Consider the following 17,510-nt stretch of genomic DNA (forward strand, 5'->3'; position numbering starts at 1 on the left):
GGGGCTGAATGCCTTAAAGAAAATTATAAGCTGCTTTTGAGTAGTTGAGAGAAGAGGAAAGATTTCAGCTGAACGTACAGCTATATAAACAAAGCTGTTCTGATCTGTAATGCTGGCTTTAAAATGTTCCGTATGGCAGTTTTGCGACCCGAAGCCCGATTCCGGGCACCTGTCGCGTTAGGGTTTGAATCGGAATGGTACAGTAGGGGTAAGCACTTCAGTTTTCCGATTAGCACTGTTGTCGTTTAAGTACTTTGGTTGTTGCTGCTTAGCGGCCTAGTTTATGCTCAGTTCTGTGTCTCTAAGGCGAGATAATGCTTATGAGCATCTAGCTATGTATATTACGGTTTGCAGCGTTCTGTCAGGGGTGGTGAAACTCCACACACACACACACACACACACACACACACACACACTGAGGGCCACTTTCTCTTGAGGGTGATCTGTTGGGGGCCACATCCTGAAGGAGTGTGTGGGGCCAAAGTCTGTGATGGGTGGAGCCAGAGCTCAAAGTGTGTAGGGTATCAACCTTTCAGCTCCATTCAGCTGCCGCCAAGCATGGCCAACGGTCAGAGACGAAGGGAGCTGTAATCTGGAAACATATGGAGGGTGCCAGAGCTTGTCTTGATCAACCATTACGTCATCTGTGTTATACACAGTTCTAGTTGTTACCTTCCACACATCTGCGTAGGTGCCGTTTGTTTATTTATTTAGGCTTTATTTTATGTTCGACAATGATCTATAATTGTATACGGGGTATTTATCTTGCCACTAGAGTCCTCCTTTGATAGCACTGTTTTGCAAAATCTTGTATAACCTCCTCCTTTTTGGAAAAAAACAACAATAAAAGTTATTTCAATTTTAAAATTAAACCAGAACCTGGAGCAGGCTTATATACAGATAGGGGCAGCCTTGGTTCTTAATGGCTGGGGGTGGGGGGGGGTCACCAGGGACAGGAAGGAGGTTTGGCTCCGGTTCCTAGCAGTGTTTCTGAAATTCTGGTTGCATTAAATGTGCCGTCACCATGCGCTTCTGAAAGGAAAAGCAATATCCCATGAGGACATTGCAGCTGCCACGAGAGAACCTCTCTCTTAGCCCAGATAGTACTTGGGCTAAGATAGTACCTCTCTCTTAGCCCAGATAGTACCCTGACAGGGATCCCATAGAGGTGGGTACAGAGTGGGTGGATTTGGGGGTATAAAATATGCACAGACCCCTTCTCAGGGATCCCATTTAAAGCACTGTTACACCGCTTTCAACAGTCATGGCTTCCCCCAAGGAATCCTGGGAACTGTAGTTTGTTAAGGGTGCCGAGTGTTGTGAGGAGACCTCCCTATTCCCCTCACAAGGGCTACAATTCCCAGAGCGGTTTTAACAGTCAATCCCTCTGGGAACTGTAGCTCTGAGAGGGGGAATGTACTCTCGGCACCCTTAACAAACTATAGCTCCCATAATTATTGGGGGGAAGCCATGACGTGTTTTATACTGCTTTAAATGTATGCAGTGAGCATGATCCCTCTCTCTCACACACACGCAGAGTCCATTTTGGAACCTGCAGCAGAGTCTAATGATGTTTAACTCCGGCCTGAAGCAGAGCCAAAATGGCACCCTTCCTCGCCCTCCCAGGGCAAACACTTTGAAAAGTCTTCTTGTACCATTAAGACCTCAGTTCTTGCCTTCAGCTCTCCTCCTCGGCCGCCTCATGCAAGGCCAGCCCTGCCTAAACCACCATTTTGCATGACAGGATTTTTCTCACTAACCCACCAGAATAAACTGACATAAAATTTTGGGGGAGGGCATGTGCTTCCTGTTGGAGGAGAGGTGGGCTACAAATATAAAAAAATAAAACGATGGGGATGTTAAATGAATTATTTACTTATTGGCTACCTAGCTGTAGGCCAAGTTGGAAAGTCAGTCTGGAGCTTAGAAAGCTCTTTTTTTTTCATAGGAACTAGCTCAAGTTCAGTGAGTCCAAAAGTTAACTTCTCCCAGTTCAGTGTCTTCCCTTTGCAAAACGAACTAGTTCGGACCACAGTTCAATTCAAGTGCGCCTAAAGGATCCTTGACCAAAAAGAATCTCAGCATTCAGGATGCTACAGGCTGCTGTGCTGAAGAGTGAAATATAGTTTAAGAAGACAAGGTGTGAATTGTTTATTTTGTTTTGTTGAAACAATTAACGATTGTAAAGGCCCAAGGAGTCTAGAAGAGTCAAAAACGCACATAAGAGAAAGAAGCTGAAGCTGAACTAGACATGGTTCAAAGTTCTACCCTCAAAACAAACTTAATTCACGTTCTCTTCCCCCGGGGATTATAGGGACGGCTTTGGAGATTTTTTGAAGTAATCCAGTGAACTTTGCGAAAACGAACTAGTTCGTTCGTAGCACTTGGAAAGTTCGTTTCGCAGCTCACCATTCTGTACATCTGTACCAGTCATGGCTCTTTGCTCTTTGTGTTGTGTTTGTGACCTTCATTTTCCCTCTATGTTTGCTTTGTGCTGCATGTTTTGTTCCAGCTTGCAATTTATGTGAAGTTTGCCTTCGATAATTTATAATTTCATTATAATCCTATAATGTTTATTGATTTGATATTCCACTACATAGAAACAGTATGCATGTGCGTGTATACATGCAATATTTCATTGCTTCTTGTTCTTTTGCGTTTGGCGTGGCTCAAATTACGCTTTAAAGCTTTCTGGTTTTTTTTTAAACAGGCTCAGAAATTTCTGGTGTTTTTTTTTTAAAAACACAACCTCATAGTATTAATCACTACAAAGGGCTGCATTGAACGCTGGAGTTTTGCTTATGCAATGGAACTTCCATTTCTTCTCCTTTCCACCTTGGAAATAATAACCTGACTTCCCCATCCCTTGGGAGCTGATTTTGAGGGTGCTGGTGGAGGGGACAGGAGAAGCAGTAGAAGTTTTGTTGTACTCATGGAAGTCTGCTGCATGAGCACGGCTGCAAGTGCTAGATACAGCCCCTAGGCGCTGACAACTGGAAAGAATTAAACGAGAATCAATAGGCACAACCCAGCCTAATTTAAGCAATTCCAAATCTCATAGCGAGACACGTGAAGCTGCCTTATAGTCAAACCTTGAATCCATCTAGCATGGCATGGTCATAACTGCTTGGCAATCCGTGCAAAACATGAGCTTTGCACTTAACTCAGATAGGGTAGCTCCGGCAACAGAGCATGAGACTCTTAATTTCACGGTTGTGGGTTTGAGCCCCAAGGCGGGGGGGGGGGGAGAGATTCATGCCTTGCAGGGGGTTGGATTAGATGACCCTCGGGATCCCTTCCAGCGCTACGATTCTGTGATTCTACAGCCTCTCATTTGAGTTCAGTGGGAGAGTTTGGAACAGTTACCGTATTTTTTGCTCTATAAGGCTCACTATTTCCCTCCTAAAAAGTAAGGGGAAATTTGTGTGCGTCATATGGAGCGAATGCAGGCTGCGCAGCTATCCCAGAAGCCAGAACAGCAAGAGGGATTGCTGCTTTCGCTGCGCAGGGATCCCTCTTGCTGTTCTGGCTTCTGAGATTCAGAATATTTTTTTTCTTGTTTTCCTCCTCCAAAAACTAGGTGCGTCTTGTGGTCTGATGCGTCTTATAGAGCGAAAAATATGGTAGTTGCTTAACACTGGCGGTCAAAATCGAAGGGCACTCAGAAGTACTGTACTTGTCAGGATCGTGTGCAATGTTAAAGTAGGGTTGACATACATGTGAAATTTTCCAGACGTGGCCCATGTTGGTAGTGTAGATTTTGGCAATTGGCATTAAAAATACTGTAGCTCAAAACCACTTTTTTAAAAAAAGATCTAGCAAAAAAAGGCTAGAAAACTTTGCCAAAAATAACTTCTGTGTCCTGAGTTTCACTTTATGAACTATGGCAACCTTGGTTGGTGTTGTTAAATAAAAGAAGGAACTTATTAATCGGTTTAATAGATAGGGGGATTTATAAGAGCAGTTGGCATTTGATATGCATAATAATCTTGTGTTTAAATGTTGGATAAAAAGACTCCAGCAAATTAATATTGGATATGTATGCATCGTTCTGTAAATGTTTTCCACAGTGTGATTACTGCAGTCATTACAATTGTGAGGAGAGAGATGGCAAATTGGGGACCTGTGACGATTAATTATATTAATTTATCACGTTGGTTTTTAAGAAATAAATATTTCTTAATTGAAGTAGGTATTAGATTTTGAGTATTGTGGTGTTGTGAAAAATCAGTTTTATTGGATATATTCAACTGATTCAGAGCACAAGTTTACTGAGACAAATATCCCACTGTCTTCAGTGGGATTTGCTGTCTAGTAAGTGTGTTTAGAATAGCAATCTCAAATAAGATTCAGTGTTTGCAATCTGATTGATAGAGCTAATAGCAAATTGCAGTTAAATTTCATAGGATTATGTAAGGGGAGAATAATGAGTGCTCTGGATGACAAAATTAGTTTATGAATCCCATATCCTTAGAACTACTTTGTAAAAATCCTGTAGATTTTTAAATATTAAATATAAATATAAAGTAGCTCTGCATGGGAAAGAACAGGGACAGAAATATTTCATCACACTTCTCGAATAAAACTGAAAAAATATTCTTTAAGCAGAGGCTTGACAACCATATGTCAGGAGTGTTCTGATGGTGTTTCCTGCTTGGCAGGGGGTTGGACTCGATGGCCCTTGTGGTCTCTTCCAACTCTATGATTCTATGATTCTAAATCAGCAGAACACATTTGTGGGATGATACCTTTGTTTAAAAGCTGAAATGACTTCAAAATTAAACATAACTCAGACACATGGTGCTTCTGTGACAGGAGGTGGGGTTACAAAAACAAGAAAACAGCAGTGTATAAATCACCATTTATGAATGATATATATTGCAAATAAAGAAAAAAACGATAAAAATATTAATCAGTATTACATAGGTGGAAATAGCCCATAGCCTGGTTAAAATAAAAACTGAACAGGCTAAAAAGATGCAGATATATGAACGAATGATATTCAGCAAGCTTGAATTAAAAATTAAGAAATACTGGAGGAAAATAATTTATAATCAACGTTAGATAGAATTGATGAAATGGAAAATAAAGATGGGGGGAATATTCCACCCCTGAAGATCCAAAATAAACGGGAGGTAGCAAGTTGTAGCTAAATCAAAATCACGGGTTGGTGTGTTATTGGGCGCCCCCAGAGTCGCTTCCTGACCTTTATTCTCTCAACTTCCTTTGGGTGCTGCCAGAAAAACCTGGGGTTGCTCCTCCTTGGTCAGTGGCCACTTGGCTCACAAACTGGTGTTTGCAGGCTAGACATCTGTCCTAAACAGTCAGGCTTCCTGGCAGGCAAGGAAGTGGCCCTGTTGCATCACTATGGGGCCACCCCTTCCTTTTGCTCCCCTTCTTCGGTGACCCTGTTGTTTATGCTCTGCTTGCCAGGGCGAAACGGGCATTGTTTTTATGGCAGACACCGTCAGCATGTGTCCTCTGGTGGGTCATGGGGGCTGACCAGTGTCAATTGCCATCAGACCCCAACACTGGAGGTGAGTTTGCCGGTTGCACATTCAGCGAGCACTCCTTCTCCCGCTTGTTGTGGCCTCAAATGGAGTAACGACTGGCGCCTGGGCAGTGAAACTACAACGGGCGCCACCGGTTCATAGGAACGTCAGAAAAGCTGTGCCGGAACAGCCCAAGGGCCCATGAAGCCCATCCTATTCTCACAGTGGCCTTGGGGAGCCCACAAGTAGGAATCCTGATCACAGCTGTGCTCTCCTTCCTTGCAGCTCCTCGCAGCTGGTTTTCAGAGGCATACTTTCTCCGACAGTGGAGGTAGAACATACAGTATTTTTTGCTCTAATAAGACTTACTTTTTCCCTCCTTAAAAGTATGGGGAAATGTGTGTGTGTCTTATGGAGCGAATGCAGGCTGTGCAGCTATCCCAGAAGCCAGAACAGCAGGAGGGATTGCTGCTTTCACTGCGCAGCGATCCCTCTTGCTGTTCTGGCTTCTGAGATTCAGAATATTTTTTTTCTTGTTTTCCTCCTCCAAAAACTAGGTGCATCTTGTGGTCTGGTGCATCTTATAGAGCGAAAAATACGGTAACTATCCTTCTGGCTCCAGCAGCATAGATCTATTGTTAATATTTTAATACAAGGCACTTGTAATATTTAAAAGTGGAATAATATTCTGGACGGTTTGAGAGTAACTTGGGCTTGCTGTAAGCTGATTGATTGATTGAAAAAATGAATACTCAGAATAAACTCAGTATATAGGGTACTTATATATTGGATCATTTACGTGAGTGGGTAAGAAGAATGCATTAAACGATGTAACCTTATTGGATTTTTTTCTTACCTGGGGGGTTTTGTGATGTCTCTTGTCTTTGTGTTCTGTATGGATAAACGTAACTTTTCACGTTAACGGTTAAGAAAAGTTTTAACATATATTCCTTGTAATCAATAAAGGAACTTCCAAGTTATCATAAAACAATATCCGTTGTTGTATTTTCACTTTATCTTTTCATTTGACTATGTTCATTACATCCCGTAACTTACAGCACAAGCCTTTCTTTAAAAGAAAAAAAGAAGAAAGTTCATGGGAAACAACTCTAGGATTCAATATTTATTTATTGCGTAAAAATGTATACCACTTGATTGCAAAACAACAACAGCCCACCAACAACTTCAAAGCAGTTTGAATAAAAAAGAATGAAACAATGTAATTATCAGTAAAGACAACTCTTTAAAAAATTGATGTCAACAATAAGATAAAAAGTTGAATAAAATACACGTCAGCATTCTGCATATCTGGGTAGGCATGCATAAGCAAAAATATTTCCAGCAGGTACTGAAAAGAGTTCAGCGAAGGCTTCTGCCTGATGTCAATAGAAAGGGAGTTCCAGAGTGTAAATGGTGCCGCACTAAAAGATTGATTCCCTACCAACCTGGAGCAAGTATAATATGGTACCTGTAACAGTGCCAGTTCTGCCGATCCAAAGTTGTTATAAGGATTCTTTGCCTGATCCAGCAAGGCCCTGTTTATTTCCTTTTCCCCCTCATATAATTTTATTGCAGCTTTAAAATCATAAGAGAAGGGGGGGGGGCAATAAGAAAGAAAAGAGAGAAGATACCCAGGAGAGGGTGGGAGAAGAGTATTAAAGAAGCATCAGTGCAAACATGGAACATGAGTATGGCGGAATATTGTTGAGGTTTTGAAGGGAGTATCGAAATACTGCAAAACTATGCCTAAGGTCCCCTGGGCATGCACAGAGTGCCTTTCTCCCAAGGGAAAGCAACATCTCTCTCTCTCTCTCTCTCTTACTCACTCACTTGAAGGGAGTAGGCAGGGAGTGCACTGACAGTTGGAAGGCAACGCCCGGAGAGCAGGAGGAGAAATGCATCTGGAGCAAACAAGATACGTAGGGTTGGCTGATAAGCGAAAGGAGTGCACTGGCAAAATGCTTTAGAAACACCCAAAGAGGCAATAAGGCAAATCGAGGAATATGATATGGTGGGGTGGGGTGAGGGGCTGCAGAAGTATAACTATTGCTGGCTTACGTGTATTGGGGGCCACCAGCCTTTGGAAACAATTCCGCTGGTTGCCTCTGCGCAGATCACAATAAACTCTTTTCTCCGAAGGAACTGAATCCCTGGTGCTTCTTTTGCAACCTCTAAGTTCTGGGTAAGTGGGCAAATGGATCCTAAGTAAATAAGGCTTCAGATTAACAAATATTTCATAGAATCTCAGAATTGTAGAGTGGGAAGGGACCCCACTCTAGCCTGACCCTCTACAGTGCAGGACTTTGCAGCACATTTGGGGTGGGGGGAAGGAAATTCTGCAGCAATTAGCAAGGCTCTATATATGGTTTAATCCCTAACGTTATACTTAATTTAATTGCTTTTTAATTATTCACCCCTCCCAAATTTTCAGCTGTTCTTATTTTTATCTGTCAGGGGGGGAAGGTGGGGGCTACTTTTAAAATGAGGCTGCTTTTTAAATTGCGTTTTAACCTGTATTTTAAATTGGGTTCCCACCTCCTATTATGTTTCCATTGTAATTTTACTGGTGTTAGCCGCCCTGAGCCCGGCTTTGGCCGGGGAGGGCGGGTATAAATAAATTATTATTATTATTATTATTATTATTATTATTATTATTATTATTATTATTATTCGATATACAATATCTTTATTGTCATTGTCCCATACAATTAATTTGAAAAACTACATAAAGCATTCAAAAACCCCTAAAAACTCTGAAACCCAATTTTAAAATACAATATACATTATTATTATTATTATTAAACAAAAACAACGTTAGGTTGCCCCCCCTCCCACCACCACGCAAGAACTGCCAAAAGCAAGCACCAACTCTTGTTTCCAAAGCGCCAGCTGCGAGCAGAGCAGGGAAGCGAGGACTACAATTCCCAGAAACCCCCCTTTGCAAAACGTAACTTCGCGCAACGGAAGGACGCGGGCCAAAGGACTACAATTCCCAGCGGCCACTGGGCTTCCGTGCGCCCCAGTTTGGAGGAGCCCGGATGAGGGATGGGATGGAATGGTCAGGAGCGACGCCGAGGAAGCGCCCGCCGGAGCCCCGTGAAGGAGCGCAAGGGGTGGGTGGGCGGGCTGGCTGGCTTTTGGGGGGACCCTGGAGGGGCGAAAGACGTCATGGAGCTGGGAGGAGGAGGAGCAGGAGGAGGCAGAACTCTTTTTTGCAAAAAGGCTCCTCTCTTTGCACGCCCTGCCATTGTTGCTGGATAAGTGCTTTCCGGACTGAAAAATAAAACTAAAAGGGGGCGGGGGACATACCAGACAAAGAAGGCAAATAAGGCTCCCATAGGAAGTAGCTGGAATGGCTGACTAATTCCCGTTCCTTGCCTGCACACTCAATAGGATTCCATCAACCTGCTGCCAGTTGTCTCTCCACACTCCCATGGCAACCTTGCCTGGGAGGCTATTGGTCCGCAGTTTAGGGTCCCGGAAGAGGATAGAGATAGTCAAAAGTCTTTTTCCTTTCTTTTTCTTAAGAGGGCACCTTTTATCCAGAAGGCTAGTGTGGTTAAGAGTGTTGGACTGAGACGAGGGAGGTTGGGTACCCAATGGCCTTGAAGCTCACTTGGCTATCCCATGATCAGATATATTCATATTCTCTCTCTCTTTCTCTCCTCTCTTCTGTTCTCTTCTGCTCTGTTTTCTCTCTGTGTGTCTCTCTCAGCCTGACAGGGTTGTTAACTGGGATCCCACAGCTAATTCTCCCCTGGTCTCCTCGCTGGCCCAAATAGGACTAATTTAGCCAGCTAGCCCTGGTGATCATCGAATGTTTATTGGATGGATTGCCCCCCTAAATTGATTATTGAACTCTGAATTTATTGTTGTTCACGTTTTATACTGTATTTTATGCTTTTTTTTGTTGCATTAATTTGTTGTTAGCAGCCCTGAGCCTGATTTTCTGAACCGGGAAGGGCGGGGTATAAATATTTTTTTAAAAAAATATTATTATTATTATTATTTGGTTGGGGGCGGGGAGAAAAGGGGAAAGTGAAGTAGAGGATGCTCTGGGAACAAGTGGGGCAAAGAGGGTTACATGTATGTGACTCTGTGTTGCTCGTATCCCCAATTTTGATAAGCCACCCTTTGGTCCCCCGCAGAATCGGCGCTTGAATCCGGATTATCCCCCCTTTCTGTAGAAATGGCCAGGGCAGCAACGGAGCTGACTCAGGTAAGGAGGAAGGCTCTGCGACGGGGAAGGAACAGGCACCTATGGCTGCTGCCCTGACTTGAGAGGGAAAACTTGACAGCTATGATCCTGCCTCCTGCTTCAATTCCAGCTTCAATTGCAGTTGTGGCTAGTTTTGCTATAGTACAGTGGTACCTCAGGTTAAGTACTTAATTCGTTCCGGAGGTCTGTACTTAACCTGAAACTGTTCTTAACCTGAAGCACCACTTTAGCTAATGGGGCCTCCTGCTGCCACCGCACCGCCGGAGCACGATTACTGCTGTCATCCTGAAGCAAAGTTCTTAACCTGAAGCACGATTTCTGGGTTAGAGGAGTCTGTAACCTGACGCATATGTAACCTGAAGCGTATGTAACCTGAGGTACCACTGTATTTCTGATCTGGATTGGAGAGAGAGCGGCAGAGAGGGCATTTAGAGGGTGCTCCCCACTTACGCAATTTTCACTTATATGCCAACGGAGCTGGGTCAGGTAAGGAGGAAGGCTCTGCGATGGGGAAGGAACAGGCACCTATGGCTGCTGCCCTGGACTTGAGAGTCGGGTCCTGCTGGGTTCAGCAGGATGTTTATGCCAAGCAACTGACCCAAGCCTGGTCCCTTCCCGCTGCTGTTTCTGCTGGACTCTAATCATCCCCCCGACCATTGGCCGTGCTGGCCAGGACTGATGGGCACTGGAGTGCAACATCTGGAGGGTTCCCAGTTTGGACAGGCTTTTCCAGAGCATAGGATTGGGCTAGGGGATGCCAAGCAAGCGGCCTTATTTTCTGCTGAGGCTCAGAAATACAGTGGTACCTCAGGTTACAGACGCTTCAGGTTACAGACGCTTCAGGTTACAGACTCCGCTAACCCAGAAATAGTACCTCGGGTTAAGCACTTTGCTTCAGCATGAGAACAGAAATCGTGCTGCTGCGGCGCGGCGGTGGCAGCAGGAGGCCCCATTAGCTAAAGTGGTGCTTCAGGTTAAGAATAGTTTCAGATTAAGAATGGACCTCCAGAACGAATTAAGTTCTTAACCAGAGGTACCACTGTTCAGGCTCTTCTGCTCACCTGATCTACAGAGCTATTGGCACAGGATAGGAGAGCCATGTTCAAAAATAATAAGAATTGGGTGAAAAGTTCCTGCATTGCTAAATGGTTCTTGTGGTCCCTTCCAACTCTGTGATTCTAACTCCCATTACAATAGAAGATGTTGGGTAGGGAGAATCCAGCCTCCTAAGGCCAGAAAGGGCACTTGCCTTTTGTTCCCCGCCTGCGATGTTGAGGTTTACTTATCCTCTCTGTCAGTGGTAAGCATATTTAACACCATAGCGTACATACTAAAAGTGGCCTAAGTTTTCCTTTTGCCGGTGCTTATATAGCCAAAACGACACCTGCCTGTCCAGGAGCAAATAGGCATAGGCAAACTCGGCCCTCCAGATGTTTTTGTGACTACATTCCCATCATCCCTGACCACAGGTCCTGTTAGCTAGGGATGATGGGAGTTGTAGTCCCAAAACATCTGGCGGGCCGAGTTTGCCTATGACTGGCTTAGAGCTAGGAATGTTACCCATGCAAAGAAGTTGTTGTAAAATCAATTTTTTTAAAGCTGACATGCCATAAATCTTTTCAAACTATTCACTGACTAATTGATTACATTTTCTAAAAAAAACCTGAAATGTCGTTCATGAAGTAGTGGGAACTAGACAGAACCCTTTATTCTTACAGAGTCCGGTGACTTTTGAAGATGTGGCCGTCTATTTCACGGAGAGCCAGGGGGCTCTGCTGGATCCAGACCAAAGGGCCTTGTACAGGGATGTCATGATGGAGAACTATGGGAATGTAACCTCACTGGGTAAGGAGTTTGCAGCCTCGATGTAGAGGCCTGATCCTCGCTGAGGCTGTCAACCTGTTGTTGTTTAGTCGTGTCCGACTCTTCGTGACCCCCTGGACCAGAGCATGCCAGGCACTCCTGTCTTCCACTGCCTCCCGCAGTTTGGTCAAACTCCTGCTGGTAGCTTCGAGAACACTATCCAACCATCTCGTCCTCTGTCGTCCCCTTCTCCTTGTGCCCTCCATCTTTCCCAACATCAGGGTCTTTTCCAGGGAGTCTTCTCTTCTCATGAGGTGGCCAAAGTATTGGAGCCTCAGCTTCAGGATCTGTCCTTCCAGTGAGCACTCAGGGCTGATTTCCTTCAGAATGGAGAGGTTTGATCTTCTTGCAGTCCACGGGACTCTCAAGAGTCTCCTCCAACACCATAATTCAAAAGCATCAATTCTTTGGTGATCGGCCTTCTTTATGGTCCAGCTCTCACTTCCATACATCACTACTGGGAAAACCTATATCAACCTATATCTGCACTATATAAGATGGAAGCTCATCTGTGGGAATTCTTCTTATGCACCCGTGAAGAGCTTCTGAGGAATCTTAGATTTCCCCAGGACTCAGTTTGACTAGCACTATTTAAGGAATTCTGACAATGTACATCAAGTACTCTCTGTCAGCCATGAAGGAGGAGCAGGAAGAAACTTAAACACACAGCAGGGTTCCCCAAAAATAGACCAGAGGGAATTGTACTTCATCCAGCAGAGCTTTACTGGTACTGAAGGCAAATGAGCACAGTGGTCACAAATCCAGCACTTTCAGGACTGGCACAGTCCATAAAAAATCCAGTTGTGGCAATTACAATAAAACTTACAATACTTATAATACGTTTAAACTGTAACACTATAGCAAACAGAAACAGAACACCAGAACAAAGGAGACAGAAAAGAGAAAGTGAGTGAGGCCCAGGTTCCTTCTGGTCTTGCTATTGTAGTCAGTATGGCCTTGACAAAAAGATAACAGAAGCAGTTTAAACCAGCTGTACTCAGCTTCCCAGAAGAAATAATCCAAACAACAGAAACCTTCCTGTTTCTTTCACATAGAAAGAAACTTTCTAGAACCCTCTTGAACTAAGCAGAATAGGAAAGATCGATACTTTCTGTACTACGAAATGCAAACTGACACTCTCACATTGCCTTGCCTACAGGATTTCTGTGCCCAAAGCCTGAACTCATCTCCCAGATGGAACGAGGAGAAGAACTCTGGGTACCTGAATCCCAAAACAGAAGTGAAGCAGGGATCCTTGATGCCTGCTCAGGTAAGTTGGTGGTGATAAAAAAAACCCCTCAGCCAGTTGATGTTCTCCCCTTGCCTCCCTTTTAGTGATGGTCTGGAACACTCCTTCCCCCTTGTGCATTTATTTATTAATTAAATTTCGTATCCACAATATCCCAGGGTGAGTTACAATAATAAAATCATAAAAACAAGTAAGGCTGTTCCAACCAAAACGTAACAGTATAGATTCAACAAAATCTTCACCATCCATTTCTTAAATCACTTTTTAACCACCATCTCAAGATAATTAAGATACAGTGATACCTCTGGATGTGCACGGGATCCGCAAACTCCATAGAACATAAAACGTGGGTTCTCAGGAGGTTATGGAGTTGTCCTTCGTTGGAGGTTTTTAAGCAGACGGTTGGATGGCCGTCTCTCAGGGATGCTTTAGCTGAGATTCTTGCAGTAGGCCGGGGTGTTTGGGTTTATTTGTTGAGCGCTGCTTCTTTTTTGTATTTTTATTTTAGATTTTGTTGCGATTTATGTGGGAATCGTTCAGTTTGGCTTTGTATTTTTTAATGATTCATTTATTGATTTTGACTACTTTTGCTATGTCGTGGGTATGTATTTGTTTCATGTGAGCACGGTTTGAACTGTGGAAAGGCAGCGTACAGATAAAATTAAGCAGGCGTGTATGTATGTACAGTGGTACCTTGGGTTAAGTACTTAATTTGTTCCAGAGGTCCATTCTTAACCTGAAACTGTTCTTAACCTGAAGCACTATTTCTGGGTTAGCGGAGTGTGTAGCCTGAAGCGTATGTAACCTGAGGTACCACTGTATATGTATTTGAAAGGGGTTGGAGTAGATTGGGCTCCCTTCCAACTCTACAGTTCTCTGATTCCATTAGTTTAAAACATGGACTAAGAAATCCTCCTTTCTCCCACCAGGTGACCCTCTGGAAATGGAAGCGTGCCCCCGGTGTGGGAATCGTTGCGGCGTCGTGCCCCAGAGAATCTTGGTGGGCAAGAGATCTTTCCGGTGTCTGGTGTGCGGGGAGTGTTTTGCTCGGCAGCCGGGCCCCGTCGCGACCCGGTCGGGAGAGAAAACCTACAAATGCCAGGAATGCGGCGATGGCTTCGAACAGCACGCAGCCTTCGTGAGCCACTGGAGGGTGCACACCAGAGAGGAGCCGTACGAATGTCTGGAGTGCGGGAGGTGTTTCCCTCAGCCCTCGTCCCTCGTGAAGCACCGGCGCATCCACGCGGCGGCCGGCGGGCCTCGCCACACGTGCCTGGAGTGCGGGAAGGGCTTCGCTCAGGACTCGTCCCTTTTGGCCCACCAGAAAACCCACCTGCAGGAGAAGCCCCACAAGTGTTTGCAGTGTGGGGAACACTTTGCCGACCACCCGGCCTTCGTGAGGCACCAGAGGGTCCACACGGGGAGGAAGCCCTACAAGTGCCTGGAGTGTGGGAAGTGCTTTGCTGACCGGTCGCACGTCGTGGCGCACCAGAGAGTTCACCAGGGAGCCAACCCCTACAAGTGCCTGGAGTGTGGGGAATGTTTTGACCAGCACTCTGCGCTCGTGAGCCACTGGATGATACACACCGGGGAGCAGCCCTACGAGTGCCTGGAGTGTGGCAAGTGTTTTCCCCGGCCCTCGGCGCTCGTGAAGCACTGCCGCGTCCACACCTCCGAGAAGCCCTACACGTGCCTGGAGTGCGGCAAGTTCTTCGCCCAGCAGTCGGGGCTCGTGAAACACCAGCGCATCCACACGGGGGAGAGGCCCTACGCCTGCTCCGAGTGTGGGAAGTCTTTCGCCGACAGCTCGTCCCTGGCCAGGCACAGGAGGGTCCACACAGGGGAAAAGCCCTTCGCCTGCTCCGAGTGCGGGAAGCGCTTTTCGGACCGCTCGAACGTCTTGGCTCACAAGAGAGTCCACACGGGCGAGAGGCCTTACAAGTGCTTGGAGTGCGGGAAATGCTTCTCTCACCGGTCGCACATTGTGAAGCACCAGAAGTTTCACGTGAAAGAGAAGCTGTCTGCCGCGGGCAAGTTGCCTTGTGCTGGAGCAGTCAAACAAGAAGCACTCTGAATCTCTGGTGAGGGTCATTCCATGTCAAGTGATCCAGCTTTTAATTAATTTTTTGCCATCCAATTTTCTTTCTTTTTTTGGGGAATATTTTTTATTAGGAATTTCAACATAACAATTTATCAAAAACACATCCTCCTCCTCCTCACACTGAGAGCCAGTGTGGTGTAGTGGTTGAGTGGTTGTCTCGTAATCTGGTGAACCGGGTTCGATTCCCCGCTCCTCCACATGCAGCTGCTGGGTGACCTTGGGCCACTCACACTTCTCTCGGCCTCACTCACCTCACAGAGTGTTTGTTGTGGGGGAGGAAGGGAAAGGAGATTTTTAGCCGCTTTGAGACTCCTTCGGGTAGTGATAAAGCGGGATATCAAATCCAAGCTCCTCCTCCCCCATTTTTTCCCTCCCCCCTCCTCATAAAAGCAACCCCCACCCCCACCCCAGACTTCCCTCAGCTCCTCTCTCTGGTTTTTCAGCACATGTTATTCTCTGCATATTATAAAATTGTAAATCCAATTTTCTTAAAACTTTGTACACTCTTTACACCTGTTGTACACTCGTTGAATGAGCAAAACTAAGTTTAAATCTAAACTTTTAATTCTTTCGTCTTGTCCCTTTTTTGACGTATGAAGGTTTGGAATTTCAAAAAATTGACAGTTTTGATCATGCCCTATTACACAAAAACCTTAAAAGCTCAGCCCAGAATGGAGATACGTCAAAACTAAAAATACAGAAGTTTAATAAGATGTGGCACATGATGGATCTCCTTTAAATTTTAAAATTAAGCTAAAAAATTTAAAGGTGATTTTAAAAAATCAATATGATTAAGATCCCCCCCCAAATGTATGGAATATTTCATATTTCTAAGAGCTTCCTGCAAAATTTCATCTTGGGATCTCAATGACATTACAGTTAATAAAAATATTTTGTACGTACCTGTCTGCCTTATTGGATTCTATTTAGCATAATTGGGTTTTCTTGGAGTGAAATATCGCAGAATAAACCAGACCTTCAGGCATTTCTTTAAAAAGTTATTCAGTTAAAAGCTAGTTGGGCTTTTCTTTTAAAAATGTTTTTCAAAGCAGAACGATAGCTTGCCGAAATCTGGGATCTTCGCTTATACTACTTTTAGGAAACTAAATCTGAAAGCAATATAAAATGGTAAGGTAAAAGTCACTGGATCACTTGACATGGAATGAGCCATGAGAGGTGTATTTCCCTGTTAACAAATCACCCAGAGAGTTTTGTGCAGCACTAAGCTTGGAAATGTGAACCCACATTGGACTGCCACAGTTCTAAATTCTGCACTGGGGAGTTCTCTCAGGTGAATAAACTCTTGAAACACCTGAGTCCAGAGCTGGTTGCATTGAACGGTGCTTTTTCCAAGGCCCTGAACTTGACGTGAATTGAGAGATTTGTGCTTAGGACTGACGTGCATCTGATTTCTCCAGTTTCTCCAGTAACATCAAGTGAAAAGAGATCAGTGGTGCGACATTACTGCACTTGACATTTCCCTGCCTCCTGGAAATATTATTATTATTATTATTATTATTATTATTATTATTATTATTATTATTATTAATTTCATTTGTTAATCGCTTCCTACGAAGCATCATGAAGCAATTTCACAATTAACCATATTATTTATTAAATTTCTGTCCTGTCCTTCCCCCTGCCAAAGGAGCCCAGGGCAGCATCCGTCAAAAAGTTAGTGATGTAATTTGAAATACAAACTTCGTTTAAAAATAATTTTAGAACCGCACATGTAAAACAACTGCCCACGTAAAAGCAATTAAAATATTATACAGGCATCTCCCCACCTAACGCAGGGGTTACGTCCTTGGGTACCGGGCATAATTCTGAAATTACGTGTCGTGGGGAACATTGTTTATAAAGCCTGCAAACACCTATAGCTCTTTAAAACCTTTTTTTAAAAAAAAAACCTTCAAAAGCCAGCAGCACTTACCAGACTGGCCTGAATAGTGACAGGGTCTTCCGCATCGCTGGAGGACATTGTGGAAACGACGACAAGTGAGGTAGACTGATATGCCAAAGTGCCTTCCTGTGATTTTCGTTCCGTTTTTGCCCTTTTCATGCCTTCTTGCAGTTTAAATTAGTTTATTTAATTTGGTATCTGAAGAAGTGTGCATGCACACAAAAGCTCATAGCAATGACAAGCTGCACAACTGTAGGTGATCCTCAAGAACACGGAACTTTTCCCCTTTGCAAAAGAAGCTGCACAACTGTGAGCTGACCCTCCCCAAAACAGGGCTTTCCCCACTTCCTCCGCTAAAAACTAGGTGCGTCTTATGGTCAGGTGCGTCCTATTGTTGTTTTGTCGTGTCTGACTCTTCGTGACCCCATGGACCAGAGCACGCCAGGCACTCCTGTCCTCCACTGCCTCCCACAGTTTGGTCAAACTCATGCTGGTAGCTTCGAGAACACTGTCCAACCATCTCGTCCTCTGTCGTCCCCTTCTCCTTGTGCCCTCCATCTTTCCCAACATCAGGGTCTTTTCCGGGGAGTCTTCTCTTCTCATGAGGTGGCCAAAGTATTGGAGCCTCAGCTTCAGGATCTGTCCTTCCAGTGAGCACTCAGGGCTGATTTCCTTCAGAATGG

The 17,510-nt window shown here is 44.5% G+C and overlaps 1 protein-coding gene and 1 long non-coding RNA gene across 2 annotated transcripts; one reads left to right on the forward strand and one right to left on the reverse strand.

Annotated features, from left to right (window-relative positions):
• Positions 1-713: 713 nt before the first annotated feature.
• LOC309526352 lies at positions 714-4,594 on the reverse strand. The gene is made up of 2 exons (XR_014216729.1): positions 1,148-4,594; positions 714-1,112 (listed from the first exon to the last, which is right to left on the reverse strand). It is a non-coding gene; the product is annotated as an uncharacterized lncRNA (long non-coding RNA).
• A 4,893-nt stretch (positions 4,595-9,487) lies between these two features.
• Positions 9,488-16,820, forward strand: LOC309524976 (uncharacterized protein). Its single transcript, XM_082210255.1, has 4 exons — positions 9,488-9,711; positions 11,430-11,556; positions 12,734-12,844; positions 13,753-16,820. Exons 1-4 carry the CDS (start codon positions 9,682-9,684, stop codon positions 14,895-14,897), a joined length of 1,413 nt encoding a protein of 470 aa, XP_082066381.1. The 5' UTR covers positions 9,488-9,681; the 3' UTR covers positions 14,898-16,820.
• The last annotated feature ends 690 nt before the right edge of the window (positions 16,821-17,510 follow it).

The sequence above is a fragment of the Podarcis vaucheri genome (genome assembly GCF_965113315.1).
Source record: "Podarcis vaucheri genome assembly, chromosome: 2".
Classification (NCBI taxonomy): domain Eukaryota; kingdom Metazoa; phylum Chordata; class Lepidosauria; order Squamata; family Lacertidae; genus Podarcis; species Podarcis vaucheri.